Source organism: Hypomesus transpacificus, chromosome 15 (assembly GCF_021917145.1).
Source record: "Hypomesus transpacificus isolate Combined female chromosome 15, fHypTra1, whole genome shotgun sequence".
Classification (NCBI taxonomy): Eukaryota; Metazoa; Chordata; class Actinopteri; order Osmeriformes; family Osmeridae; genus Hypomesus; species Hypomesus transpacificus.
This window is the reverse complement of record NC_061074.1, coordinates 10,289,813-10,315,223: the sequence shown is the minus strand read 5'-3', so window position 1 is coordinate 10,315,223 and position 25,411 is coordinate 10,289,813. Positions and strand designations below refer to the sequence as shown.

Below are 25,411 nucleotides of genomic sequence, written 5' to 3'. Positions count from 1 at the left end.
TATGTATGTATCCATCAATATTATGTATATTTCTATCTTATATATCTATCCTATCTATCTATTTTATCTATTACTTCTATCTATTACTTCTATCCATTACTTACTGTAAGTCACTATGGATAAGAGCGTCTGCTAAATGACTAAATATATTATAGATATCCACTATTTTAACTATTGTGGTTATTATACATTCCAGCACAATGTCAAAATTCACATTCAACATTATTTATGTAGCTTGAAGCTGCACTAGGTGACATTACTGTATAAATAGAATCAAAATCAAATAAACAGCGCCCCAAGGTTTGGTGTGCTTTCACAGTACTGCACCACAGCAGTCTAAACCTCAGAAACCTCTTCACAGTCTCAACCGGTATTGTCCTATTATAGTAGTAAGATGGTAGGAACTACTGTCCTGTTGATATACAATTAACTAACCAAGATGTATTCACCACATTGTAAACGACTTATGTCCCTGCTATTCATAAGACTGACCACAGGGAGGCATCATGCACATACCTGTAGATTAGACAGTAACCAAGTGTGAAAAAGTAAATAAACACACCACTCTTCCTGTCTGACTTGCCCAGTGAGGCATGTGTGAGTGAGTGAGTGAGTGAGTAGGGGGTTTTGATACTGTATGTGTGGTAGAAAAGAGAATATACAGGTGTATTGTTTACTCTATGACCTGCCCCTCAGTGTGTGTGTGCTTGTGTGTATGTGGATGTGTGGCATTGTGGGAATGTTTGCACAGTGATCCCTTGTTCAACCTGTTTGAAACGTGAGCTGACTCACTCAGCCTCTGTGCAGGTATATGTCAGTACAGCCTCGACAGCCACAGAGAACAGAACCTCACAGAGAAAGAAGATCAACCCAAAAAAGAAAAAAAGGACTAACTCTTTTCAGAAAACTACCAAGGTCCCACCTCTGACGTGGAAAAAAGAAAGAAGACAAACAGTCAATGCTGGAGTGAGGCATAAGGAGAGAACTGTGAAAGCAAAAGCTCCAGAATGTGGAATGACCCAGTGGAGTTTCCATCCTGGCGATAAACCCATGGGTCTGCCATTCTGATGTGGCCTGCTCTGAAGCACTCTGACGTTCAGGAAGTTTCTCTGTTTCTCAGCATCACATTTTATGTGTGGCACCTAGGTATGTACTATATCTACTCTGCAGGAACTCTACGTTAAGCTTTTGCCATCATGTCTCTGCAAGTTCTTGTTTGACGAGGGAGTTACTGTATTGTGTACTGTAGTGTGCTTTGAAGGACATTCAGAAATATTCCAATGCTTATTTGTGTTTGAATGGAAATGCCTATGTTTGCCCATGGGTGAATGTACAGTATGTTCAGCTTTTTCTATAAAAACTAATCAATCTCAGAGAACCAGGTTTGAATTACAGATGGACCCTGGACTCGAGACTACAATTAATCTTTTGATATTGTTTTAACCAGGGGCCAGTTGAGGAGTAATAACAGAGCTGCACACACACCTTGATCCTTTAGGCATATAAACAGGAGTGGAATGGTCTTCCTCAAAAGGTTTCATAGCATACCTTGGCAGCCATTTTGTTTCCACTCCCCTAAGTTTTTTGTTTGTGATTCACCTGAACCCACACACCCTTAGTTGGACAGGTGCAGCATGTGAGTTATGATAGCTCATATTGTGGCACTTACTGAAGCTCTAAAGCTAGCTTCCTGATGCGAAAAGGTGGCTGTTGGCAAGAAACTAAATTAGAACCTTCCAGCTTGTCAGGCAGGTTTCAGGCCCGACAACTTAGAACAAATAACTGCAACTTAAAAAATATGCATTCCACAGCTCAACCTACTTGTTCTGTAGAGTTAATCCCTTTATCTTCCTCATTGTATTGTCTCAGAGAGTTGGAATCAACACAAGTTTAGATGAGCATATCAGACATGTGCCAAAATACATATAAAGGCACGTGAAATGGTTACTTACATTTACATACATTAACATTTAGCAGGCACTCTTATCCAGAGTGACTTAAAGTCAGTACAGGGACATTCCCCCGAGGCAAGTAGGGTGAAGTGCCTTTCCCAAGGACACAACATCATTTTGCATGGCCGGGAATCGAACCAACCTTCTGATTACTAGTCCGATTCCCTAACCGCTCAGCCACCTGACACCTACTTAATTTCTGAATCTGAACGTCTCTGAGACAGGGTTAGGAAAAACATTTGTGTGAATCATTCCAGATAAAACAGTAGACTCCATGTCTGATCCTTACATTTGGAAATGTTTAACCATGTGTCACCTCCAATGGATTGATTGCAGTTTATGTCTTTTAGGAAAAACGTTGAACATTAACTTGGAGTTATACTGTAGAAAACGAAGATGAATCCCTGGACAATCAGTATTGATTTATACTTTCGTAGTTGTCGTAGGTACTTCATTGACCCCAAAGTGGAATCATGGCATTGGAGTAGGCAAGAAGAAATAGGAAAATATACAAAATACACAAATTCGAAAGTGTCTTGATTGCATGTTAATCCTAATCAAACAAAAATTGTATTTACTTAGACGGGGTTAGAGAATTGCAAACAATCTCAAGGCTATAACTTTTGAATATATTTTAATCAGATTAGCAATAACCAAATTGTATCCCACCAGCAGTGGGTGCCATCTCCATAGAGTCTCCTCAGAAGAGCCTGACAAGGTCGGTGCAGGACCATGTGTTTTTCTCTGTGGATGTTACCTGCCTTGGGATCCCCACAATACAATGGAACTTCATGTCGGGGGTTGTGAGCCGGGGCATAGGAATCTGGCAACCTGGGGTTTTCACCAATGTGACGGTGGATTATAGAGACAGAGTGCACACTTACTCCAATGGGTCCATGGGACTGGCCGATCTGCGTCTGCAGGACGCGGGCTACTATGTCGTCACGGTGACGGACGCCTCTGGGAGCAGCAAGGATGCTGGTTTCGTTTTGAAAGTGAATGGTGGGTTCTACGGGCATTTTTGTATGCATCTCACACATTTCTTATTCTCATGTATTTACAATAAAGAAATGCAGTATTTAGGACATACTCTCTAAATGGCTTTTTAAGAAAGATGAAGCATTCAATTGATTACATTTATATTGATCTGATATAAATACTTTAACTTGGAGTGATGTGCAGGGGTTTGATTTGGGTCTGGCACCGGTATCTGAGTAGGTCTGAAAATGACCAAACACAGCTGGTCTCTGAATCATGCATTAGTGTCTTGGCTTACCATGTTGCTGCAGGTACACTAACATGGTCTCTTGTCTGTGTGTTGTAGAGATTCTGTATGAGGATTTGCAATACCTGTCAGTCTCCATCGTGGTGCTGGGAGTCCTGGCTGGCCTCCTCCTGCTCTGCATGTGGCTCACAGAGAAGGCCTACCGCCACCTCAAGGCACGGAGGCGCAAGGAACAGATGCCAGGTATGTTGAGATATCGAAAGGCCTCTGGAACATTCTGCCTACCTTCCTTTGACACATCATTGATGTGACTTGACTGTTTTGGTAACAGGGAGTTCACTGATCCAGCCTGGTTCGACAAGTGAATACCTCTCTCACAGAGAGGTGGTGCTTGACCAATTGACTTACTATAACAACCCATCTTCACCCTACCAACTTTTTTGTTTTACAGAAAACGATGAAACTGAGCTACAACATCTCTGATGGTCTGGAACTGAACCCAGTGTTTTATGTCCCAAATTGTTTCTACATCAGAAAACAGCGGCAAAAGTATTGACACCGGGAACAAATTAAGACTTGCAATGAGAATCACTTTTTCTGATATTCTTTCACTGTACATACTGTGTTAAGTGCCATTTCACTGTCTAAAAATTAATCAAATATACAAAGGGAAACAAATTATATATTTATTTTCCATTTTGAGGTTTCCAAGGTTGTCTTTGCGTTTGTTTTTATTGTAACTTAAAAATATCCAGCTATATGAACTGTACATATGACTATGTCCTCTTTTGAAATGAAATCTCTAGGATATTTAGGTCATAATTCATTCTACGGAAGATGTAAGTAAGCTTCCCCCAATCCATGGCTACATTACTACGGTTAATCTGATTAGAGAATACTAGCCAAACATGATGAGTGCTATCCTTCCCTCCAGGAAGATATACAAGGCCTGTCCATGTTTAGAGAGTGAAACCGCTGACGAGGTATTCATGTCTTCATATTTACAAGCGAAAGAGAAAGAAAAGAGTGAGGCAGAGGTAAAGAGAGCGCTCCTATCTAAGGGCACAGCGTGAGGGCAGCCATGAGGAGCTCCATCTTGTAGACAAAGTTGTGTCCCTCCATCTTGCTCCAGTTGACCTCCTTGTAAGGCCCTCGCAGGTGGTTCCACTTGGCGTCCTGGATCACGTCGCTCTTGGGGAGCTCCTTGCTCTGGCTCCGGGGGAACTGGACCAGAACCTTACAGCCGCTCTCTGGCCCGTTACGCACTGGGTGACATCACAGGGGGAAGAAAGGAAATGAATAAGTTCAGAGCAAAATGAGCAAACGTCAATAGCATTGTCTAGTTAGCTAGGTAGGTATTCTAATTTGTACATCAATGCCATAAAAAAAAACAACAACGTCTAAGCTACTAGTCACATCTTTTGCAGTCCATATAAAGTCTGTCAATTCTTCCTGACATTCGTCACAACACCTTCACATCTGAAAGAGAGCCCCCAAATCCGAACGGTTGTCGGTACCTGAGATGGCGTACTCTCCGTTGGACGAAGCGACAGTGATGGCGGATGCGTTGCCGATGCTCTCCACGGAGCCCAGGCCCACGTGGTTACTGAAGCTCAGCACGTGCCAGCCCATCACCTTGGCCAGCTGCTGCACTGCGTGAACCTGGTGCTGGGACATCTGCGGGGGCATAGCCATGGGCGGACGCGCACACACACACACACGTACACACACAGCTCACATTGTAAACAAAGATGGTTCGGACCAAAGGGGCTAGGTCGATCATAATGCAGAAGTTTGCTTAAGGTGCGTTATGTTGATAACAAAAAAGAAAAGAAAACTGTCCTCACATTTGTACTCATCAGTGAACAATGAGTGACTCACTAGTGACTCATCATGCAAAGAGAAGCCCTTTCTTTCAAGTCAAGAAATGGTGGTGTGTGTTCTAGCTTGGGGGTATGTGTGCGCCCTAGTGAGATGCCGTGTGAGGGAGGTACAGTCCAGAGTGGTGGAGGGGACAGTGCTGGGGTCTGGGGTGCCACCTGGGAGAGGAGGAAGTCCTGCAGCTCCTGCTCCTGGTGGGAGAGGGTGATGACGCGGCCGTCCCTGTGCACCACTCGGATTTGCTCCACCCCAATGTTCAGCTGAAGCTGGATGGACCTGCGGGACAGGAGGAGCAACCACATCAGAATGTCCTCTCCCACTCCGCCCTCATTCCTACCCAATGGTTTTACACTCCTTTTCTCAACGCATACTGATAGTATGACCGATGCCGTGCAAATCTATCAATCACGTCGCTGAAAGGTATCCGTTGAACGTGTATCTTAATTCCGCATTTGACCGAGAGGATGAACAAGCTTCCAACAAATCCAAGACCACACATCACTGTCTGACCGCCCCATTGTACAGATCGGTTGAAGCAATCGGTGCTCCGCTGCCTGGGTGTAGTTTACATTTACATTTATTCATTTAGCAGACACTTTTATCCAAAGCGACTTCCAAGAGAGAGCTTACAAAAGAACATAGGTCACTGATCATTACAACGAGATAGTCCCAAACATTGCAAGTAGCCAAAACATGAAGCATACATTGTGAAAAGCTAAACAAGTGCCAAAGGGAAGACCCATAAGAGCATGCAGTTATACAAGTTACAAATTAAACAACATGAACCACAAAAGTGCAGGACTGTACCTGTAGAAGAACAATCAACAGTAAAATATTTCACAGCGAGTACAAGACTTAACTTGGTTATATCTAACCTAAAAGAGCAACAAGTCACTCAATAAGAGTCATTGTGATCCTGAAGGAAACTAACTAACAAGTCCAGTGTAGTTCCGTATCTCGGCTTCTCCACTCACTTGCAGATCTGCTCGTAGCCCTGGGAGGTGATGAGCACCTTGACGCTGGACTCGTACACGTCGTTGATGTTGGACCAGTGGGCCTGGATCTGGGGGTCCTCAATACGGCTGGCCAGGCTGTCGATGGTTCTTGCTGTCCTGAATCACACACACACACTTCTGAATTACGGCTCAACTCCAAATATCAGAGTTACGTAGAGGGACTGGCTAACTGAGGCTAAATCCATGAAGACGGAGGGGGGGGGGGGGTGCATGAACGAATGCATGAACAACTACAGCCCCATCGCCTGCCTAGGCTCCTGCTCTGAGGGGGGGAGGGCGCTGTTGGCTGCGTACCTGCTGCGGAGGAAGATGTGCTTGGCCTGCTTGATGATTTTCTCCAGCAGCCCCTCGTTCTGCTGCAGCGACGTGATCTCCGCCTTGTCGTAGGCCATCGGGCCGGCCAGGCGCATGCGCTTGTGGCCGAAGGGGGCGCTAGCGGGGTGCGGCATCACCACCGAGCTGAGCTGCTGCTTGTGGAACTGGAGGAGCAAGAGGAGCCGCGGGTACTCTCAAACAGGAACCGTGACGAAACATTTGTGAATATTTACTCAATAAATATGAGTCCGTCCTTCATAAATATTCAGTAAGAAATGCGATGGATAATGTGAGAGTGTGGCCTGGATTTGTGAGTATGGCTATTGGCTGAACCTGAGGAAGAACCAAACATGGTCCTGGCAGGTGAGGAGAAGCATCCGTACAGTTCCAGTGAGTTCCACGTCGACAGCTAGAATACCTCGGCGGTGGCTGTGTTCCTGGGTCCAGTTCTATGGCCTTACCTCTCTCATGAGCTGGTGCAGGTTGTGCTCCAGCACGTACAGGTGGTCGTCAGGCTTGGGTTTCTCTGGGGAGGCCCGCTGGTTCTTCTTCTCTCCCGTTGAGTGGCACAGAGATATGGACAGCTGCAGACCTGCACCACCCCCACCACACACACACACAGAGGAAGACAAATCAACACCTTGCCTTGATGACGTTCTCAATGCACAAAGCTGTGGATAAAAATAGTTAGCAAAACATGTGACGTCATGAAACATTGAGCCACCGCTTGAACTGCTTTACAAAGTAAAAAAAGACAAGTCTAATGAATGTCAAACAGCTGGCAAATGTTTCTAACCATAACCTGATCTGGTGACTGCTTTAGTGCCTATTGGCAGCAACGCTTTTGGACTATATCAAAAGATTTCTGGATGGGTGAATGGTTTCGTGTCCATGCAGAAACACCTCGGTGCTCTGGGAGGAAGATCAGCCTCCACCATACCTGGGAAGGGCTGGGAGATGATCTGGTTCTTCACTACGATGTGTGGGATCTGGGACTTGATCTGGACAGCCTCTCTGGACAGCTGGGCAAAGATCTCCTTACACAGCAGAACATTCTGGGCCGCCTCCAGCTTCACATGCCACGGCTGGGTACCTGGGACGACATGGACACATCGACTTTAGACGCTACTCAAGCACCCCCCCTTCCTCGGCATGCAGACACAAACATATATCCGCCAAATGACAAGCGTTGCATGAATTTTAACACTTTGTTTAAGGGCACGTTTTGTCAAAAAATTGTCTTTTGTTCGGGTGAAGGCTCTGGTTAATGATGTGTCAGCTATCTGTGTGTACCTGTTTTAGTTTTGGGTTGTCTCCTGAAGAGGTTCACTGTGCCCAGGTCCCCGATATCTGGCGCCTGTTTCTGGATGGACACCTGACAAGACAGGATATCCCAAAGTCCAAAGATTATTACAACTCAGAGAAGTTAATCACCACAGTGTCGTTCATGAATGATGCATCAGACAATCCAAGGCAGAGGTGACCCTCGACAGCTTCAGAATACTAACACTCTGCGCTTACCTTGAGGTAGGCGGATCCCTCCAGATCACTGGGGATCTGAACGTTCAGTGGGCAGTAATCTTCTGGGAGCTTTTTGTCCAGGTCGATGTCTGTGTTCTTGATCACCTCAAAGGTGCCTTGGTGAGGAAACAAGGAGCCTGCCAACGACAATGAGGAAAGCTCACGTCTAAGTCATGCAAGTATCAACAGTATATAAATGGGTGAATATGGTACATCTGCAGCGTGACAGAAGGTCAACAGATACAATTCGGGGGACACAAATTTCGTTTACCTGCGCTCCGGTAGCTGAGGTCTCCCAGGATCTTGTCTCCGACTTTTCGCAGCTTCCACTGCGAGCGCAGGCGGAGCAGCTCAGAGTTAAAGTCCCTCTGCCTCCGGTTCTCCAGGTTCTCCGCCACAGACTTGTTGAGCTTCTCCGCCCCCTTCAGCAGCATCTGGGCCGCCGTGGCCAGAGACTTCTTCTTGCTGATCAGCTGGAACACCTGCGGGGTCTGTGGAAGGAGGAGAAGGGGGAGGGAGGGAGGGGACAACGGTATGAGTAAAAGATACAATTTGCAAAAAAGGTTGATCTTGTGGTACTTCTAGATTTCTCTCCATCTGTGCTCCTCTGGTAAGGGGTTGTCAGGTATTGGCATTCAACTTGATTTACAGGTTCGACGGATTGGTTGTTTTTAGTTGGGAACTTTGAGACATACATCATCGGGTGCATTATCCAGAAAATACACAGTGACAGCCAGAGTAATGAGTCAAGTGTTTTGTTAGACTTGGACTATAGGGCTGAGTGTGACTCCACCTTGCCAGCTGTAGGGTCCTGGGACACAGGGTCCAGGGCCATGTACTTCTTCTCCTTCACCACACTGAGGACGTCGTACAAGACACACATCTCTGTGAGGGAGCTGCGCAGGTTGTTGCGCACAGAGTCCCATGGCCACAGAGACGGCTGGAACTTCACAGTGGCTGTGGGAAGGGGAATGAAGAGGTAGAGAGGAAGGAGAGATTCACTTTACTCCCTGTTGTGGAGTGAAATTCAGACGAAAACACAGTGCGTGACCAATGAATGTGTGTACCAGAGCAAAAGTGAACCCACCTTCATCCTCCTCATGTTCCTGCTTGCCCCACTCCTGATCCCTGGGCTCTCCCTCTGTCCCCTCTTCGTCTGAATCAGACCCCTGGCCAAAGTCAATCCTCTGGGCCAGTTTGGCCAGGTTCTGGGACATAGAGAGGGGAGGGACGTACGTCTCCATCCCGTCCAGAGAGACCTCCTGCACCTGCTTCTCGCAGGAGGACTCGATGCTGACGCGCACCGCTGGACCACCACCCGACATGATGACGACTGGGAAGATACAGTCCGAGGCTACAAAGGCCAGGGGATATCATCAGCTCCCTTTACATTAGTGACTCAGTCACATTATTCGCCTGCAATGCCATTGTACTATTAATTTATGAATTGCAAGAAGCTATAATCAAATGTGAGTGTAATGTACGGTAGGTATTCGGACATGACCAGACGCAAAACAATAAACATACAGTAAGGATCCCCGACTGATGGTTTGCTGATTAGCATGCTAACGTTAACGTTGGCCACAGTAGCTATCTAGCTAGCAACAACACAAGTAAGCAACTGATAGAAACTTACTTTCTTCACAAGCGAGGAATATCAGGGCAAAAATGATCATGAAAATGCTTTCAAATAGTTGTAATACCTGTACGTATTTTTCTTAGGACAATGTATTGTGCTAGTGCTAGCTAGTTAGCACAGGAACTGTCCACACTCTTCTTCCAGCACTTCCCACTAGGACAGTGTCTACCACTAGTCGTACAAGCCTGACACCCTCTGGGTGTTTGTGGAATTACAAGCTCCGTTTAAATTAGATGCAGAAACACCCAACATCAATGACTGAATACGCTCACTGGTTTATTACCTGTTAGCCAAAATACAATGTTATGAGTACATATATATATATATATATATAGAGAGAGAAAATAGACATGTGAGCAAAGTGAAAAATGTACTCAAAGGAGTCAAAGCAGAGTTGCACAATGCCGTTGTTGAACACAGCTCACACTGCACTTCTATGGCTCTGGATAAATCAACGACGCGGGCTGTTTAAAATACAGGATATGACGAAGGATGACAAATGAATGCGTTTACTCCGTTGTTGGCATGGATTCCAGCTAATAAACAAAACTTTAGGACATGTTTTTTAAATCAAAGATTTGCTCTGCCTCTTCAAAAGTTTGATGTACATTATGAAAGGTGAACATTGTTTGTCTTCCTGGTATTGGGAGTTTTTATTTCCTGCTCTTGATCGTTCCTCTAGACCGCAAGCTAGCAAACAACTTAGCTACGCAGCTAGCTTGTAAGCAGCTGGCCAGTGGCCACCTTTCTGGCCTTTGTCATTTTCTGTCTTCATCAGCTAATCAGCAACAGACATTTGTTCAAAGATGAAGAGGAAGGTGGCTCGATTACGGTTAAGTCCCAACGAAGAGGCTAAACTTATACGAGAAGAACACGAAAGGAGGCGGAAACTGCGAATACAACAGGTACTGTAAATCAAGAGTATCAGCTGTCAAGCTAAAATTGCATGTCTTGACAGCTTAGCTATCACGTTATGTGATTCTGTAAACAACTAGGAAACACATATTTTTAACTGGTCTTTTTCTTTTGCAGGTGCGTGAACAGGAACGGTATATTGCACTGCAGATCCGCAGAGAAGTCAACCGCAGACGGGAACACGAAATTCAGATCCTGGCCGAGGAGTTGAAACAGGATTGGGAGCGACAACAAAAAGAGAAACTGGAGACACTACATAAGTTGTATCAGGAGAGCCTCCAACTTTTGGGAGAGGGACACAGAAGTGCAAAAGAAAATGTAAATAATTTAACAAGCAAAGCCCAACAAACAGCAATCTCCAGACCAGCTTCGTCAGTTAATGACTTGTCAAATTATGTTAGGTCTGATTTTCATGTTTTATTTTCCAACATTTGTTCAAACCAGCAGTCTACTCCCCTACAAAACAGGGTTACCCATAGTTACCACTCATGATCTTGTGTTCCCCAGGAACCTGATTGGGAAGCCATAGCACAGAAACATGAGGAGAATCACAATAGAGCAGCAGAACGCTATCACAACGCCCTGAAAGAGCTCAAATCACAGAGGCAGAAGGAACAAGAGGAACAGAATCGGTAAGGCCTTGTCACTGTTTTCCAAGAGAGAAAAAAAACTGAGGCATTCTACATTGAATTTTAATTTTTTATCACTTTAGTTTCATCCAGGCCAGGAAGAAAGCTGTTCAGGTTGAGAAAATGCGAGCTGCTAAAGTGGCCAACCTGCCACCCCGACCACCAAACCCTATTGAGGTATGTGGCAAATAAAATATCTATAGAATAATTACCATCAAATAAATAGAACCTAACAACATAAATTGAATATTCGACCATTGCAGAGCTGTACACGAGGTAAAACGGGGTGAAATCATGGGATAACATTGTATACAATATCCTTTTTTTAAAACAACTGTTCCATCCAAAAAGAGTATTCCATCCAAGAAGCTGGTAGCAGTGAAGAAATCTGACGTGGATGCCTTCTCTGTGACCCACTATCACATGCCTGAGACTGCAGTGGACAAGGAGGTGGACACAAGACAGGTAAGCACTTTCTGACAGAGAGTGAGCCATAGTTTTGATAGCCCTTCCTGCTTCCAGCTAGTCCTGTCTTGTTGTTTCCATGGCAATGTGGAAAAAAGTTTCTGGGGAGGACCGAGAAGCAAGTCACTGACATGGTTTTTGCTTGTCCTGTAATGGGTGGGTTTGTGTGGTCAAGCTCCCACCATAGCTGTATTTGAATGCTCTTCCATGTACGTGTGTTGGACTGTAAAGAAGGTTGTGGTTGTCCACTGTACCCTCATCCGTGTTGGGTTTCTTCACCTCAGCCCAGCGCCCAGCAGCAGGCGGAGCAGGAGATGAGGCGTGTGCAGGAGCTGGCGCAGGAGGAGCAGGTGGAGCGCCAGGAGCAGCTGGAGAAGGCACGGCTGAGAGGGAACCACGCTCTGAGGGTGGAGAAACTCACACAGGTGGGTGAACTTGTGTAGCCTGTGTGTGGTGAAACTCACGCCTCAAGTATGCAACAGGCCACCCGCATCAACGAATTGTTAGCTTTTAGTTGAAGTAGTTGGTAGTGGTGGCGCTTGGGAAGTCAGAGGTGGCAGGTTCGACTCCTGGTGGGAGCGAACATTGGCCCGTATGCCTCTGTCGGAGCGTGCAAGACCACGTCTGTTACACTTGCATACTGACTGGCTACTGACATTCAGTCGATACACATTACAGGTACTGGATAATATACTGGATACCAGACCACGCCATACAATGGCTGTTTGTTTTTCCAGTTGTCCAGCATTTAGGTTTTAGATAGCAACCACAAACATGTTTGTGATATGGGTGTGACACTTGTGAATTGTCTGTATTGTCCTAAATCGTGTGTGTGTGTGTGTCAGGACCGAGATCGCTTCCTTGTGGAGCTGGAGCACATGCAGCAGACAGAGCTGCTCCGAAGGAGACAGGTGGTGTCCCAGATGCCTGCTCAGATCTTCCAGCCCCTGTACAAGAGGCAGGAGGTGAGGGAGGACTGGCAGAGGGACATGGAGTTCGCCTTCGAAGACATGTACACCGGAGAGAGACGTACGTTTGGCACTAGGCTTCCTTCTAGTTTGTTTGTTTTTCCCAACAACAGAACACTCTGTTTTGTCATATTGTGAGGAACTTGAGAATAAGCATGGCTCTCGCTGGGAGTAATTATGATTATTTTATTGATATGTAACTTCCCTGTCTTTTTGTGCCTAGGTGTGAAAGGTGACCTGGTGCTCCAGCTGGTCCCAGAGTCCCTCCCAGCCATGTCCACAGACAGCCAGGACCAGGAGCTGGATCTCACTCTAGAGGACGTCCCCTCCGCGGCCACAGCCCTTGAAGTCACACCCGGGGACCAGCAGGGACACGGCCATGACTCCGACCACCAGGTCCCAGCCGCCCAGAGACAAGGTAAGGAGAAGGCTCTTTTCTGCTCCATTACCCTCGTATTGGGCATGGACAAAACCTGAAGCGCACAGTAACGTAGGCCTGCCAAGTTCTCCCAAATGAGGAATGAAAATGACCTTTTCACTGCTTGCACAAATATTCGGCATGTGAGTATTCTGATCTCGTCATTACTTCTGTGCATGTTTTTTCAACTGTGAACCAAATTGAATAGAAAAAAATTCAGCTGGTATGTATTTGTGTAATGAGGGAAGGTGTGGCCTGGATTTCTTAACACTTTAAGTGAGCACAATAGATGGTAAAGCCAGAAGAGGCCTCACAGATGACTGTACCTGGCCCACATCCTCACCTGACTTAAATACCATTGGGAACCTGTGGGCCCTTCTGAAGTTTAAACATGACGTTTACACTGAGGGAAGACAATTCACCTCTTTGAATAGCATTTGGGAAGCTGAGGTTGCTGCTCAGTTGATTGGGAACAGATCAAGAAACGAACAAACTCCATGGATGGAAGGCTCATGGTAGTGTAAGGCTGGGTGTCATCCTGCCCCCACCTCTCATATGCTCAAAGCTGGAGTTGCTGGACGGACTCTGCTTGATGGGTCTCACACCTCATTGTGTAACTTACTGTCGCATTGCTAATCATATGTTGATAAGTAAGGGTCAAGATGTGGTCTGATTGGTTGTTCGTGGGTATAAAGGGAATTGTGAAGCATTGTTCCGTGGATTTTTGATCTCTCGAGGACCTCCTCAGCTCTGGCTTGACAGCTCCTTCTCCATCCTCACCCCTTTTCTCTCTGATTTACAATAAACATAGTAGAGTAGGTATTTAAAACCTAAATGTTTTCCTTGTAATTGATTTAATTCATTTGCAATGTTATTAAAAATATATTTAATTTAACTCCATTAAACACTACACCATTCTTAATTTAACATTTATTTTTTCAGGTTTGAGGTTCAATAAAAATAAAGATTATGAGCATGACTATGAGCATTATATATGTTCAACAACAACAAATCCTGAGGAATGCAACTTGCCTTATATAATGTTGCTTGAAGTGTGAGTTGAGTTAATTAGCATTTCTTGTTAGCAACTAAACTCTTAAAAACCTTTTTTGTTGCAGAAGAACCCTCCAGTCCAGGAGGGGGTGCTCGTCGGCAGGCCCTGAGGAAACTCCTCAACCGCATCAGAACCCAGAAACGTCAGTGTGGTTCCGGGGGCGTCCGCGACCTGCCAACCGAGCGCCAGACGTCCGACCAGGATATGACCATCGACACTGGTTCCCTGGGCAGTGAGGAGAAGGAGCGTCCTGTCACCTCGGGCGTCCAGCCTTCTGAGTCCCGTCAGGCACCGCCTCATGGTCGGTTGGTCTCCGTGTGATCGGACTGATTCATGGACTCAGCATTCGAATCAGCATCATGCTAATAGCTGTTATTATTGTGTGTGCCTAGTGTTGGAGACAACAGAGGAGTCCATTGTGGCTGGCACCTTGCTCCATCCTGGTACGCACGCCAACAGAATCCACACGTTCGAAGCAGACAGGAAGAAACGGGTATGAATTGTGTAAATTGTTCTTACAACCCCGAAAGTGTGCTAAAGTCATTCTTTAAAGTGAGGATGTATTCTGCCAAGTCCCGAATTGAAACAACATTTTTGTTGTTGTGTCGTTGCGGTGCAGGAGGAGGAGCTGGAGAGGCAGAAACAGGAGCAGCTGGACCTGCTGCAGGAGCTGGAGGAGCAGAAGGCCACACTGGAGCTGCTGCTGCAGGAGGCCCACCAGGAGAGACAGCAGCTACAAGCTGCTGTGGAGCAACATGACACTGCTGTTGGGCCCATAAAGGTAGTACCTGTCCATGACCAGGAAGTGACCTCTGGCACTCCTCCCCCAGCTGTAGATGTAAGTCCTTTTATATAGCTGACGTGTGTCTGTGTGAAGGGCTGTAGTTTGAGCTCATTGGTGGTGTTTTGGTCTGTATCTCACCTGGGTTTGTTCCATCTAGTGTTTTTGAACTGAATAACTTTCCTTGCAGCCTGCGAGCTGCGTAGACGAGGATACGCAGTCCCGCAAAATACGAGAGTACCAGCAACGTCTACTACAACAGAACAGGTGTGAATCTTGTTTTGACGTGCCAATGTGTTTGTGTATCTGTGTTCGTCTCCGCTCTGACTCATCTCACTGTTGTCTCTCACGGTTCAGGCTCCATAAGCAGTCCGTGGAGCAGGCTCGCCTACGTCTGGAAGATTACCAACGCACTCTCCGATACCGCTACAACAGCACTATGACAGCAACGCAAGCCACTCGTGGACCTATCAATCCCATCTGCCCTCCGCCACTCAATACTGGCCGAGCGACGCTACCCTTGGTCTCTGTAGATCTCCCCTCTGGCTCTGCAATGCCTCCTCTCCCTGTAGCACTTAGCACCCATTCTAGAACCCAGTCCCCTATGGAAATCCCTAAACGAGAGTCGGCCATTTTGCCTCAACCCTCCATTCTTCCTGTTCCTGGGATGCATACAAGAGCCGGCTCAGGCTTTTCCACCAAGGTCTCATCAGTGCCACTAACAGTCGCCACAGAAAGCTCCAGAAACCAGCACCCCGATCATACTGCTTGGCTGACTGATCATTTCCTCCAGAGAGTTTCCGCCCACCTTCCAGATGGGCTACACCCCCCCTCGACCTCCTCACACCCCCCCTCCTCCAGACCGCCTGCCACCTTGGGTATCCCAGTCCCATCTGCGGCAGACCCTGTCCAAGCCCTCCACCCATCTGAACACCCAGCCACATTTCCAGAGGAGGCCTCGGCGAAGCCTGGGATTTTCCTACCAGGGTTCACCCAGACCGGGCAGCTTTTCAGGGAGGAGATTGAGTTGGAGAGGCAGAGGCAGGAGGTGCAGGAGGCCCAGCGGAGGGTGCAGGGCCAGAGGGAGGCCCTCCTGCTGCAGCAGAAGGAGCAGGAGGAGGACCTGAGGGAGCAGTGGAGGAGACAGAAGGAGGCATTGGACGCACTACTTAGTGCTAACACACAGGTGACAAGGATAATCACATACCTCTACAACATGCTAATTGGGTTTGCTACATTCTTGTAGTGTGGTCGATTTGAAGCCTGAAAATTCTTATATAATAATGACAATGTATTTTTTATTTGACTTTTATTTAAATTGTATTCCTTGTTTAGCAGAGACTTGTCTAAAGCGACAAACAAAAGGTGCATATGAAAAGTACAGCAGAAGAAAAGCGGAATGTCTGTACGTTTTTTTTCTTCTCCCTAACAGCCAAACCCAGACAGTGATGATGATGCAACGGGCTTGGAGAACATAGAGACCGACCGCCTCACTCTGATGACGACCCTACTCAGAGCCATCGAGCAGTCTGACAGCCACAGCCCGTCGTCTGTAGAGGCCTATCAGAATAAAGAAACAGCAGCCCACCTTCAGCCACCGGCCAATGGTAAGACACTGGCAGGGTATGAGATGTCAGGGTTTCCCGCAGCACTTTTCAGTTATGGCGTCCACCTAAGCAACACGCCTGCCGCCTTAATTACGTTGTCATTCTACAACATAGTTACTCCGTGACCAACGCTAGTCTCCCTTCTCTGCGTAACACATTAGTCTATCGCACCCCCCCCCCCCCCCACGGATGTCATGGCTGTTTGTGTAGTTGCTAGGAAGATGATGGGGTCTAGCGATGAAGTGTTATGGTTGCCAATATGTGCAATCTGTATTTTGTCAACCTTCATGAAACAGCTTTGTTTTGTTCCTTCCTCTCTTTCACAAGACCCCACCCACCAGAGCGACCGTTGCCATGGGCCCGCCCCTCCCTCGCATCCCCATGCCCCCCGGGCACCCAAACCCCCTGTGGCCCGTACCAGGCCGGGCGTCATGGAGATGATGAGGATGGAGCAACACGAGCTCAGTGCCATCCAGGAAGTGGAGACGCCAGCCAATGGCAGTCTAGTCACAGGTCAGCCACTCCTACAGGGGCGCCAGCACCTTTTGACTAATCCTATTTATGTATTTTTTGGGGACCGTAAATCCCTGACAGACAAAACAAAGTGTTATTCTTCGTAATGAAATGACTGATACTGTGTCTTCTTCCCCAGAGGAGACTGCCAGACTGTCTCTCCCAGGAGCCGTAGGAGTCTCCCAGGAGCAGGAACCCCCAGCTCCTCCAGACGGGGGCCCTCCCGGCAGCTCCAAGTCCAGCCGAGAAGAGCCCTCGGCTGGGATAGGGACCGGCAGTGGGACTGGGACGGGGAGTGGTAGATCCAGCAAGCTGTCCTGGAGAGACAGACTGAGGCTAGAGGCGGGGGCCTTTCCGGAATCTGGTGAAGAGAGAGTGGGGGTTGTGGATGGAAGAATGGATGGATTGATTGATTTATTCTGGCCTTACATAAATGCTTAGCGGGGAGAGATTTGTATTGCCTAATCCTGACACGAGAGGTTCTCTCCAGATCCTGGATCAGCTCACCCTGAACAAATGTCCCAGAATTCTTCTGATTCTGGCAGATGTGGCCTCGGATACTTTGGACCAGAAACCTCCAACTTCAAACCCCATCCAGAGGTGGGCCCCTTTTTTTGGTGTGCGAATGTGTTTGTTTGGATGTTTGTCTTTCTACTGTTGTGTAACAGTGTGTGTGTGTGCTCTGAGCAATGATTTAAAATCAATTGGACCTGAAGTGTACTTGAAAGTACACATTCATGATGGGTTTTACACTTGAACTGAGCTCTGTGTGTGTGTGTGTGTGTGTGTGTGTGTGTGTGTGTGTGTGTGTGTGTGTGTGTGTGTGTGTGTGTGTGTGTGTGTGTGTGTGTGTGTGTGTGTGTGTGTGTGTGCAAGGCTGTGTAATATGAGCTATGATGTAAATCCATTCTCCCTGAAGTATATACTCCATGATGGTTTCTACACTTGAACTGAGCTCTTTTACACCATAACAGAAACAGCATAACGGTATACAGGAAGTATCCAACCATCCTGTTGTTGTTTTTTCACTCTTCTCTCTGTCTCCCCCTCTATCTCTGTGTCCCTGTGCCGTCCAGGTGGAAGGCGTGTCTCTCCACTCGGCCCACAGACCCTCGGAGCCCGACGGTCTCTCCTCCACCACCATCTCCTCTGGAAGCTACGTCACCACCGAGCCAGACCACAGCTCCAACCACATAGGTGAGGGAGCTGTGCGGGTTTGATCGTACAGAAACATCCCCCTCCGTTTCTTTTTCCCCTGCGATAGTGAACCGTCCCGATGGCTTGTCGTTACTAAATAATGAATCCGAAGAAATATAGTGTTTTCTTTTTGAAGATGTGTCTCTGCTCTTTGCTGGATTTGGAGAAGGTTTGTCAGGAAGGGGAGGAGCTACACTGGAGGACTCCTCCTCCTCCGACGGAGCTCCTCCTACAAGGAAGTGTCTCCCCCAGCGTCGCCTGCATCCGCAGCATCACCTCTGCACAACAGCAGCATCCAGCGCATCATAGACAAGTATACCAGGGAACTCAACATCTCCCTCAACACGACAGGCAGCCCATACGGTACACATTCTCACTCTCCCTCTCTCTCTCACACACACACACATAGGCTTATAAAAAAAGAAGAAACCAGAATGTAAGGGTTAGTTCTCTTTCTCTCCACCCAGCTCCCTCAGTGTGTGGGAGGGCATCATTGGAGGACCCCAGCTCCCTGCTATCCCAGCAGACCCTCCCTGTCGAGGAGGAGGGGGCCATGGACGACACCTGCATATGGCTGGCTGGCTCTCTCTCTACGCCCCCAGGCATGGAGTCAGCGGCACAGGGGCCCCAGGTGTGTGTGTGTTTGTATCCCATACACTCCCCTGCTGCAGTTAAATACTAGTCCATCAGCACATTGTTTTGACTGTTTTCGTTTTTAGTGATTTGTCATATTGTTTTCAGGACTGGGATGAAACTGTCAACCGGATTTTGGCGCGCATCTCAGACCATTCATCCTCATTGCCGTCCCGTCCCAGCCAAACTACCGGCCAGCTCTCAGACTGGTCATCCTGCGCAGACACGGACAAGGGGGGGGATTCTGACATCAACCGTATGATTGGCCATCCATCGGCTCAGTCGTCGTCTCTGGGCGACAACCTCAATACTGACTACACAGCCAGACAGATTATTGGCCAGTTCTCTGGTCAGACGACCTCCGTCGGCGGCGGCCAAGGGTGGGACTCCACTCTGAGCAGGATGATTGGTCGGCTGTCTACCCAGTCGAGCTCTCAGTGGCTGAGCGGAGGGAGGGACTTCTATGCGAGCCAGTTGATTAGTCAGACGGGAATGGAGCAGTCGTCTCTCTGGCTGGATGAAGGGCAGGATGAGAGCCGGATGAGGCCCCTGGTTGGTGAACTGGATGAGTCTACTGCCCAGGGGAATGGGAGCTTGGGTAAGAGTGAATGCATTTAAGAGGAGGCATGAGCGGTGATGCATAACAAGCTGACCCAGAGGTGTATTTGATTTAAATACACTCATGATGGTTTCTACACTTGAACTGAGCTCATGTTGTATGTGTGCACTGTGTGTGTGTGTGTGTGTGTGTGTGTGTGTGTGTGTGTGTGTGTGTGTGTGTGTGTGTGTGTGTGTGTGTGTGTGTGTGTGTGTGTGTGTGTGTGTGTGTGTGTGTGTGTGTGTGTGTGTGTGTGTGTGTGTGTGTGTGTGTGAGTGTGTGTACCTATGTTTGTATTGTATGAGCTATGATGTTAAGCAACTAAACCTGAGTGTGTCGCTGATTTATTTTGACGTACACTTATGATGGTTTCTACACTTGAACTGAGCTCTGTTTGTGTGTTTGAGTGATGCTATTTTCTACACAATTTTCCTCACCACCCATGAACATAACGTACTTGTCTCTCTCAGGAGGTGATGGATCCAACCACCCAGACAGGGAGGACCAGGGGGGTTTAGCCCACACCCCTGTTCCTTCTAGTCCAGAGAGGCCTTCTGAAGCCCAGGCAGACAGCTCTGCTCCCCCTGGTCCAGAGTCCTTTGACCAGGCCCTCCAGCCCTTAGGCAGCCCTCATGAACAAGACAGGACTGGAGGTGAGTCACTCCACCCAAGAAGGAAAAATATACCCGTAGTACAAGAATAACAAAATGTTTTGTATCTGAATGCATACAAGCTGACTTATTTGTTAAAGTGTGATCAAGTTGCCAGGTTAAGTTGTTTCGAACAAGACTTATTTCTGGTGGATCCTTCTTCAGACTCTTTCCACCCCCTCCTGCCGGAGATCACTCACAACGAGACCGGTGAACCCTCGCTTACCTTTCACCTTCCTCAAGAGGAAGGGGAGCCCAGCTCCTCCGAAGGAAGCCGGCCATCCTCACATGTGAGGCAACTCGATTTCTCGCAGCGCTCTGAAGAGCCCTCTGATGGAGACCTGGACACGCGGGAGTCCCCCTCATGTATCTCGGACCACTCTTCTGAGCAGATGAGAACAGAGGAGCTGTCCCTTTCTCCGCCTTCCCTCCAGGACTCCTTGTACCAGCTGACCACCTCACAGTGCCACCCCCTCAACTCTGCCTCAGTGGTTTCTCCCGCTGCAGAGGAGGCGGGGCTTACAGCTCTCAGCCTATCGGCTCTCAGGCTCTGTGAGGAGGAGCCTGCTGTGGACCTACCGCCTGAGAGGACAGACATACATATGGAGAGTGTTCTTACACCTCAGAAAGTTCCAGAAGTATTTAAATGTGCTGTCATGGATGAAGACCTCGGCAAAGATGCAACAGGCAAGCTGTTGTCTGACACAATGGCCAATCCTTCAACTTGGGAAAGACTCATGGTATGCAGCTTTGATTCTCTATGATTATTCAGCGTTGGGTAGTATGGCTGTCAGTGTATTGTGTTATGTCTTTGGTGTTGGTTTAACTGTCTAATTAAGGTATCTCCCTCCATATCTAAGGACATTGGAGGAGAGAAGGGGATTCTAGAAGAATCCCAGCTGACACTGGTGAGCATGACAGACACCACACTACAGGACCAGGAGCTCACCGTCAGCGAGGAAGATGAGGGAGCATGTAAGGAGGAAGAGGACCCTACTAAAGAGGAAAAGGTTATTGTCCAAGCCTCACAGGTGTAAAGGGCAGGGAATGAGTGACTGAGACCAGCTCCATAATATGTATCAGTGAGTACCATAGACATGTTGTTCAATCTTGGAACTGTCCTTTAGGAGTCGGAGACAACTCTGTTGCCCGCGGAGGAAACCGGTTCAAAGGAAGAGACATCACCCTCGCATGCGGGTGAGGATCCATCACAAGAGCCCTACTTTCGCTCAGTCCGCCGCGAACACCCTCTTATCTGCCTATGTGCCTCTGTGTAGTGATGCTGCTGGAGTTCCAGGGCCCCGGGGAGGCCCTCCAGCAGAAGCGCCGGGCCCTGCTGCAGCAGAGGTCGACCCGCAGGGTGGAGGAGATCAAGGCCAGGAAGGCAGGGGCTGGAGACCAGGCTAACTCCTGGAGCAAAACAAGTAGCCAGTTATCCTCCACTCAAGCCAAGAGAGAGACCAAAAGCTTGGCTGGAGGAGATGTCAAGCAGAAGACCCAGCCAAAACCTCCGCCAAAACCCCAGCCCGCTCTTCCGGGTAAGCACACCGTCAAAACACCGAAACCAAATGTTTGACGAGATGGTCAATGTGGGTCTAAACTCTCTCCTCTCTTTCTCAGTGTGTGAGGCCAAGTTGAAGAAGGTGGGGGAGGTGAGGATCTGTACACCTGAGCAGAGGAAACTGGACGTAGCTGAGATGCACCAGAGAACAGACAGGTAGGAGGTCTACGTTTCAGCTCCGCCTACCTCTCTCATGCTGCTCGATCCTCTGAGGGACTGAGCAGCATGAGATCTAGAAATTTGATCATTCAGAAAAAAAAGACTTTTAAAATCTCGAAATAACCCCTAACCTTCCCTTGGCTTATCTGCAGATTGTACAACCGTCTGGAAGAGGTGAAGCAGCTCAAAGAAATCAGGAGCAGACAGGAGTTGTATGCCAAGAACAGAGAAAAGGCCAAGGACTTCCATAAGGTAATCGACTAATAAATTATACTTCAGGCAAGATAGTCAATGTATGTGTGTTCATATTCTTTTATAGATTTGAATACATGCTCTCTCTCCTCTCTCTGCAGAAAACTTTAATGAAGCTAAGAGCCAAGCAGACTCCACATTGATTCTTCACTGGATTTCAATTAATGCCTTTGCTCTTTGTGTGTTTGTATGCATTTTATACTTAGTTAACATAATTTTTGTAAATTTTTACGTCTAACTTAAAAAAAGCATAGTTTTATTTGTAATAAAGTGTCCATACCAATCAACAGCCTGTCTTTGTTGTGATTGCAATGTTGGACTATTTTGAATTGCACAGAATAGTTCAAGTTCAAATCTTTTATTTGTCAGATGCACAGAACAACACAAGGTTAGACCGGGCACTGAAATTCTTAAGACAAGACAACGCAAGCACCTGACATAACATATAAGTACACGGAACATAATTTACATCTATGCTGAGCTTAGATAAGTGAACTTCCTGAATATACAGATAGCAATAAATAAACGACTATACTAACCCTAACACTAAAACTTCTAAAATTACAGATAACAATAAATAGTACGCTATACTAACCCTAATGCACAAAAAAACCTGTTTCAACCCTATAACCTATCTAACCTAAGTGGAGTACAGTGCAGTAGTGCAAATTTGCAGATCAGTGACTATGTCAATGACCAAACAGGAGCCTGGTGGCGAGGTACAGTGAGGTACAGTAGTGCAATGTTACTGAAAGAGCAACCAGTAGCTGAAAGTTACAGTGTTTAAGTGACTAGTGTGCAGTAAAAATGTCCATATCAGTGTCCATTCAGAAGCCTGATGGCCCTTGGGTAGAAACTGTTGTCCAGTCTGCGTGTGCGCGACCGGATGCTGCGGTAACGCCTGCCAGAAGGCAACGGGGTAAAGAGACTGAAGGATGGGTGGGAACAGTCTCTTAGAATCCTGCTGGCTTTCCTCAGGCAACGTGTGTGGTAGGTGTCCTGTAGGGCTGGGAGCTTCCTGCCGATGATGAACTCAGCAGAACGGACCACACTTCGTAGGGCCTTGCGGTCCCGGTCTGTGCAGCTCCCATACCACACTGTGATACAACCAGTCAGAATGCTCTCTATAGTGCATCTGTAAAAGTTAGTGAGGATGACTTAGTCCATACCAAACTTCTTCAGTCTCCTCAGGAAGAAGAGGCGTTTACGGGCCGCTTTGACCACCTTGTCCGTGTGAACAGACCAGGTGAGGTCGTTGCTGATGTTCACCCCGAGGAACTTGAACCAGCTGACTTCTCCACTTCAGATCCGTTGATGAGTAGGGGTGCATGCTCCTCCTCCTGCTGCCTCCTATACCTATCACCTATGTTTATTGAGCTGCTGGTCTTCTGAACATGCAAAAATATGAATGTGACTTTAAAGGCAATCCAATCTGATCTCACCAGCAGAAGCAGAAGACAACACTTCATAGTCCAACTACTATTTGATTGATATTTGATATGTCAGCAACGTTAGATCAGAGGAATGTGCCCATATTGTGTACAAGCTTTTACCTTACATCTCATGTGCTAGGGATATGTAGTTATTAGAGGGGGCAGGTATCAATGTAATGTTTTATGTGAAGCTATTAAATGAATCCAAAGTCACATTTATATTGTACGAATTATTATTGCTTTCTTTTAATAAAGTTTGTTTGCAATACACCATCTCCATTGTGTTTATTTCATCGTATTCATAAACTGTATCATTCTTCATTTATCTTACTAGCTAATGGATTGTACTGTGGCCTGTAAGTATTTTGTTTGTCTATTCTGTTGCTGCGGGTTCTCCATTGCATCATCACTGTGGGGATGAGATGGGTTGTCCATGATGGCCATCAGCTACTCTCAGCCTCCTTCTCCAAGCTGTCCAGCATGATCCCCAGCAGAGAACTCACCTTTGATGAAGAAAGTATCTTGTTCGTCTTCATTAACAGAGACTAAGTTCAGTTCTGTATTTTTATAAGTGACTACATGTATTATTGATCTGCAGATTGGGAGAGAAAACAGACCTCTGACAATAAATGACGGCACAACACCCGGCTTAGGTCTCAATCATGTTTCCCAGCTTCAAAGGTTGGGGGAACGTGTTTTATAGGGTCAAATAAAGTCAACATGGATATTCATAGTCAGGTATTAATGGTGTTAAACAGTCATAGAGAAAGATTCCCAGCTCCCAGCCCATGACCACTCAGGGCAGAGAGATCATAGGTGGAGCTCTCCCCGTCATTACAAGGAACGTTCACCCAGGACTTTCTCATGACCCTGAACATCTATTCAACCTGACTACACACAATCTACTCTTATCAATAACAACTCACATGAGAACATACTAGGTATCCAATGACTTGTTCTATTGATTTGTGAAAGTTCTGTCGATTAGTGTATAATTTAAGTACATGGGAAATCCCATACATGCATGTACAGTGAGACAGACACAGTGAGGCAATGTGTGTCCAAGTTAGGGCTGTAATTGGAATGCTTCAAGTTCAAGTCTTTTATTTGTCAGGCACACAGAACAACACAAGGTCAGACTGGGCACTGAAATTCTTAAGACAAGACAACGCAAGCACCTGGCATAATATATAAGTACACAGAACAAAATGTACATCTATGTTGAGTTTGAATAAGTGAACTTCCTAAATATACAGATAGCAATAAATACTAGACTACACACTCTAATACTAAAACTTCCTAAATATACAGATAAAAATAAATAATACACTATACTAACCCTAAATGCACATAATACCTATTACAACCCTATAACCTATTTTAACCTAGGTGGAGTACAGTACAATAGTGCAAAACTGCAGATCAGTGACTATGTCAATGACCATACAGGAGTCTGATGGCAAAGTACAGTGAGGTACAGTAGTGCAGTGTTACTGATAGAGCAACCAGTACTCAAAATGACAGTGTTTAAGTGACTAGTGTGCAGTGAATCAATGTCCACATCAGTGTCCATTCAGAAGCCTGATGGCCCTTGGGTAGAAACTGTTGTCCAGTCTGCGTGTGCGCGACCGGATGCTGCGGTAACGCCTGCCAGAAGGCAACGGGTAAAGAGACTGAAGGATGGGTGGGAACAGGCTCTTAGAATCCTGCCAGCTTTCCTGAGGCAACGTGTGTGGTAGGTGTCGTGTAGGGCTGGGAGCTTCCTGCCGATGATGAACTCAGCGGAACGGACCACACTTCGTAGGGCCTTGCGGTCCCTGTCTGTGCAGCTCCCATACCACACTGTAATGCAACCAGTCAGAATACTCTCTATAGTGCATCTGTAAAGTTAGTGAGGATGACTGAGTCCATACCAAACTTCTCCAGTCTCCTCAGGAAGAAGAGGCGTTTACGGGCCGCTTTGACCACCTTGTCCGTGTGAACAGACCAGGTGAGGTCGTTGCTGATGTTCACCACGAGGAACTTGAAC

General features: G+C 47.0%; 3 protein-coding genes across 11 annotated transcripts; 2 read left to right on the top strand and 1 right to left on the bottom strand.

Annotated features, from left to right (window-relative positions):
- Window positions 1-611: 611 nt before the first annotated feature.
- LOC124478069 (V-set and transmembrane domain-containing protein 5) lies at window positions 612-3,946 on the top strand. 2 transcript variants are annotated; one of them, XM_047036184.1, is made up of 4 exons: window positions 612-1,146; window positions 2,628-2,954; window positions 3,277-3,420; window positions 3,629-3,946. In XM_047036184.1, exons 1-4 carry the CDS (start codon window positions 1,068-1,070, stop codon window positions 3,658-3,660), a joined length of 582 nt encoding a protein of 193 aa, XP_046892140.1. In that variant the 5' UTR covers window positions 612-1,067; the 3' UTR covers window positions 3,661-3,946. The 2 variants fall into 2 exon arrangements, with proteins under 2 accessions (XP_046892140.1, XP_046892139.1); XM_047036183.1 differs by having other exon boundaries at window positions 614-1,146; window positions 2,625-2,954.
- On the bottom strand, window positions 3,850-9,722 carry med17 (mediator complex subunit 17). 4 transcript variants are annotated; one of them, XM_047036181.1, is made up of 13 exons: window positions 9,547-9,722; window positions 8,998-9,326; window positions 8,704-8,867; window positions 8,182-8,401; window positions 7,911-8,047; window positions 7,683-7,764; window positions 7,330-7,482; window positions 6,851-6,981; window positions 6,369-6,553; window positions 6,033-6,170; window positions 5,217-5,334; window positions 4,695-4,854; window positions 3,850-4,442 (listed from the first exon to the last, which is right to left on the bottom strand). In XM_047036181.1, exons 2-13 carry the CDS (start codon window positions 9,233-9,235, stop codon window positions 4,234-4,236), a joined length of 1,935 nt encoding a protein of 644 aa, XP_046892137.1. In that variant the 5' UTR covers window positions 9,236-9,326; window positions 9,547-9,722; the 3' UTR covers window positions 3,850-4,233. The 4 variants fall into 4 exon arrangements, with proteins under 4 accessions (XP_046892137.1, XP_046892135.1, XP_046892136.1 ...); XM_047036179.1 differs by having other exon boundaries at window positions 8,998-9,264; XM_047036180.1 differs by having other exon boundaries at window positions 8,998-9,264; window positions 9,614-9,722.
- Window positions 9,723-10,031: 309 nt separating this feature from the next.
- On the top strand, window positions 10,032-18,655 carry cep295 (centrosomal protein 295). Of its 5 annotated transcripts, none has more exons than XM_047035925.1 (20): window positions 10,032-10,454; window positions 10,582-10,782; window positions 10,972-11,096; window positions 11,177-11,270; window positions 11,445-11,558; window positions 11,843-11,983; window positions 12,404-12,587; window positions 12,750-12,944; window positions 14,063-14,299; window positions 14,391-14,491; window positions 14,618-14,779; window positions 14,970-15,046; window positions 15,137-15,965; window positions 16,212-16,386; window positions 16,714-16,899; window positions 17,039-17,263; window positions 17,390-17,499; window positions 17,976-18,096; window positions 18,266-18,459; window positions 18,564-18,655. In XM_047035925.1, exons 1-19 carry the CDS (start codon window positions 10,356-10,358, stop codon window positions 18,403-18,405), a joined length of 3,516 nt encoding a protein of 1,171 aa, XP_046891881.1. In that variant the 5' UTR covers window positions 10,032-10,355; the 3' UTR covers window positions 18,406-18,459; window positions 18,564-18,655. The 5 variants fall into 5 exon arrangements, with proteins under 5 accessions (XP_046891881.1, XP_046891880.1, XP_046891879.1 ...); XM_047035924.1 differs by having other exon boundaries at window positions 18,263-18,459; XM_047035923.1 differs by having other exon boundaries at window positions 18,233-18,459.
- The last annotated feature ends 6,756 nt before the right edge of the window (window positions 18,656-25,411 follow it).

Bases quoted from the DNA above. Each gene is read 5' to 3' on its own strand.
- LOC124478069 (XM_047036183.1), top strand. From the start codon at position 1,068: ATGTGGCCTGCTCTGAAGCACTCTGACGTTCAGGAAGTTTCTCTGTTT. The intron at 1,147-2,624 runs GTATGTACTATA...GTATCCCACCAG, and splicing joins ATTTTATGTGTGGCACCTAG to CAGTGGGTGCCATCTCCATA. The intron at 2,955-3,276 runs GTGGGTTCTACG...TGTGTGTTGTAG, and splicing joins TTTCGTTTTGAAAGTGAATG to AGATTCTGTATGAGGATTTG.
- med17 (XM_047036179.1), bottom strand. From the start codon at position 9,586: ATGATCATTTTTGCCCTGATATTCCTCGCTTGTGAAGAAA. The intron at 8,048-8,181 runs GTAAACGAAATT...TGTCGTTGGCAG, and splicing joins CCTCAGCTACCGGAGCGCAG to GCTCCTTGTTTCCTCACCAA. The intron at 7,483-7,682 runs GTACACACAGAT...ATGTCGTCCCAG, and splicing joins ACAACCCAAAACTAAAACAG to GTACCCAGCCGTGGCATGTG.
- cep295 (XM_047035923.1), top strand. From the start codon at position 10,356: ATGAAGAGGAAGGTGGCTCGATTACGGTTAAGTCCCAACGAAGAGGCT. The intron at 10,783-10,971 runs GTAAATAATTTA...TGTGTTCCCCAG, and splicing joins ACAGAAGTGCAAAAGAAAAT to GAACCTGATTGGGAAGCCAT. The intron at 16,387-16,713 runs GTAAGACACTGG...CTCTTTCACAAG, and splicing joins CCTTCAGCCACCGGCCAATG to ACCCCACCCACCAGAGCGAC.